This window comes from Nematolebias whitei, chromosome 3 (genome assembly GCF_014905685.2).
Source record: "Nematolebias whitei isolate Nwh7 chromosome 3, NemWhi1, whole genome shotgun sequence".
NCBI lineage: Eukaryota > Metazoa > Chordata > Actinopteri > Cyprinodontiformes > Rivulidae > Nematolebias > Nematolebias whitei.
Window position 1 is genome coordinate 16,891,594 of NC_056500.1, and position 3,298 is coordinate 16,894,891.

The 3,298-nt window shown below is 40.4% G+C and overlaps 1 protein-coding gene across 3 annotated transcripts in view; it reads right to left on the reverse strand.

The window, feature by feature from the left end:
* Nucleotides 1-443, reverse strand: part of LOC119430610 (ephrin type-B receptor 3) — a 59,871-nt gene extending 59,428 nt beyond the window's left edge. For all 3 annotated transcript variants that reach the window (XM_037698044.1, XM_037698043.1, XM_037698042.1), the window contains exon 1: nucleotides 309-443. In XM_037698044.1, coding sequence (XP_037553972.1) covers nucleotides 309-372 — 64 coding nt within the window. In that variant the 5' untranslated portion in view covers nucleotides 373-443. The remainder of the gene's footprint in view (nucleotides 1-308) is intronic.
* Between the last annotated feature and the right edge of the window lie 2,855 nt (nucleotides 444-3,298).

A 3,298-nucleotide genomic window follows, 5' to 3' on the forward strand; every position in this document is an offset into this window, starting at 1 on the left:
GGGGGGGGACCCATCTATCATTGGGATGGATGCTAAGCTTTGGTTTGCGCCCAACAATTGTGTATTGAAACCTGCAGCAAACACCGCCTCCCTGCATGGGACTGCTCCACTGTTGTTGTTGTCCCCCCCCCCCCCCCCCTCCCCAAAAAGGCGCTATGGTTGATTTTTGATGAAACCTTCGTTTGAGGATGGAAATGAATGTGGGTGAAGAAGAGCTGCAGGGCTGGTGCCCAGCTGTACTATAACAGAGAGAATAAAGCTGCGTGTGTGTGTGTGTGTGTGTGTGTGGGGGGGGGGGGGTATCTTACCTTCCACCGCGGACACCACAGACAGCAAGAAGCTGCATAAAAGCAGAAAGTAATCCATTGTCATAAAGCGGTCAGGTCGGACATGTAAATAACCTCACGACTGGGATGGTGAGAGGAGACGAGGGGGAGGTGGACTGGGGGAGGTGGGGGGGGAACTCGATCCTGGGTGATCCAACGCACCCGGGTCGGGTCCCAGTCCCAGTTGGTGTCAAGCCTCCAGGTGCAGACTATTCTCCATTCAGCAGCACGGTGAGAGTCCAGAGAGGGGGGTGGGGGGGTGGGAGGAAAATAATAAGTGACCCCCCTCAGAGTGATCTCCAAAAGAAGCGTCCAGGTTTAAACCAGAGAGAAGGAGAAGGGGGAGTCTTCCAGTCCGCTCCGCGCGCGCAGAGCTGAGGAGGACGGGGTGCAGGTAGTCCAGACAGTGGTCCAGGTCAGCATCCAGACACAGATCCAGGGGGGGTTCGGCTCATCCCGCACAGACCCACAACACTTTCTGTGGCTGCTCCTGTCAGAACCATGGCGTTAAGAGTCCCGCACACACTGTGGCATGTGCGTGCTCACGTGCGTCCCCCCAATCAAGTGGTATTCCTGCATGTGTGTTGATAAAAAAAGAGCCAAATGAGAATAAGAAAACCAGCTGGCAGCCGCGCGCGCAGGTCGGAGATGTTTTAATCCCTGAGCGAGTTGGTTCGAATCCGGCTGCTCCGGGAAGCGACTGCTCCGCTCGGCTCGTGCACAGGAATGAAGCTCCAGGACCGAGGAGGCATAAGGAGAGAGGGAGGGGGGAGAGAGGAGGGAGGGGAGGGGGGCAGAGAGGAGGGGTTTTACAGTGCAAGCAGCTGCGCTCAGCAATGGCTACCTTGGTAATCACTTGATTTTACATTTATTCATCAAAATCAAACATTATTTCCCTTAAAATAGTTTTATTTTAATTTATTAAACTGCTTCCTCACTTCACCTACAGAGCAAAAAAAAAAAAAAAAAAAAAACGATCTTATGAAACCAAATTAGAACGTTATATCACGTAAACCAGATCTCCTTACATGCATTTATTATTATTATTATTATTATTATTTTATTCTTTTGTGTGTTTTTAAGAGTATTATTTTCTTATTTGTTCGCAGCGGGTTGTGTTTGGGAGATCAAGTCCCTGCGAAGTAATGGACACACAGCGCCCCCTTGCGGAGGGTTTCCGCTTCCATGAAGCCAAAATGAAAGTTCCTACTTAGTTTTTGATCAATTAAAACGTTTTTTTTTTTTTTTATTATTCTTAGTTTTAATGCTTCAAAGCTTTCAAAATCACACAAAAAAAAGAGCACAAGTCTGTTTTGTTCTGAGGTCAGGGGGAGTACCGGGGTGACAGCAGCATCTACCTTAAGTTGGATCACATCCAGTGCTTTTGTTTTTATTTTTGTATGTGATTTATTTTATGTTTTTGGTGAAAAAAGGGGCAGAGAAAACAAAAATCCCTGAGGTGTTTTCCAGATTGAGCTGAACACAGACCAGCACACTTCTGTGTCTTTTGGACATTTAGCTCACAGTCCAAGAATAAAACTGATAGGACTCCCGTGTTGGAGTTGAAAAAGGTGGAACATGTCTCAACACTACATATTGTATCCGTTCTTATTTATAGGCCATGAGCTTATCAAATTGTTGTGCTAATTTTATTAAAAAAATGTTTGCAGGGTTTAATTAACACAAAAGTGTGAAAAAAATAGGAGAAGTCACTAAACAGCATTAATTAGAGAGCAATGCTTTTTGTGCAATGGTCCTTTAGTTGCAGTGTTGGCGTTTACAGCCTGGTGCTTTTAGTGAAAGGGAGTAAGGAAGCAGAAAGTTTTGTAATCCGAGGCGCAATTATGAACATACTGGCAAAACAACAGCCTTGTAATGACTTCTACTGTGATCGAGTTTGTGTTTGATTCAGTTATTTAAGTTAAATTAAAATACACTGCTCAAGGAGTTTTACAGATGTGAGGCTGAACTTGGAAAAGTCCGAGTTTATACAGTTACAAAGTTGATTTGACTTTTATAAATAATGTTGAATGTGTCCATGGTTCAATAGACAAAGCACCATGTCATTAAACATCTAATATAGATAAAAGTCTAGATTATTTAATTCTTTGCTAAAGTACAAAACATGTTTTGTTTCCCTGCTCTTCTGAATGGTGCTTTAAATGTTAATGTACGGCAAAACCACAGTTCTGTTGAAAAAGAGCTTGACAAGGAGATCTAAGCCATCACCAGATGTCTGATGGCTCTTATGTAGTCTCTTCAGAAGTTTTGCAATAAAGATAAAATAAATGAATAAATCACCTTGCCATTTTATTTATTTATTTATAAGCTTTTTTTAGATTTATTCAACAATTTGTCATTAGTAAAGCTGTTGTTTTGGATAGCTTAAAATTATGGGTAATAAAAAAAAAAAAGCTTACACCTGTAAGAGTTTAGAATTTTATCAGAATTAGTTCATAAAATAATTAAAATTTAACTAAGCTCAAAATAATGTATTGTAAAAATATTTTGTAATGATTATATTTTTCAAAAAAATTGTTTTTTTATAATAATTATGTGGAGCTCGTGTGAATATGGTGTGTGTGTGTGTGTGTGTGAGTGATCAATTTATTTAAATAGCTTTACTAAAGCTGTTTATATTCTGAATTAACGTTACATTGTTGTGTTATTGTTTTGAGAAATGTGGCTCAATCACTGGAGTATTGGAAATATGGAGGAGGACGATGAGGAGGAGGTTACATGTTCTTATGTGTATAAGGAATCTTGATTTTTTATTTTATTTTATGTTAATGTATTAGTTATAAGTTCACTTGTCTCCAAGGCAGTCTAATTTGTTTGTCTTAGAATTTAATGCCAACAGAATTCACAAAGACAGCAGTGTCATAAAAAATAAAGAAAGAAACCAAATCACTGAATATGGCACATAATTAAATAAATGTTGTTACAACTTAAAATTATATACACATATACAT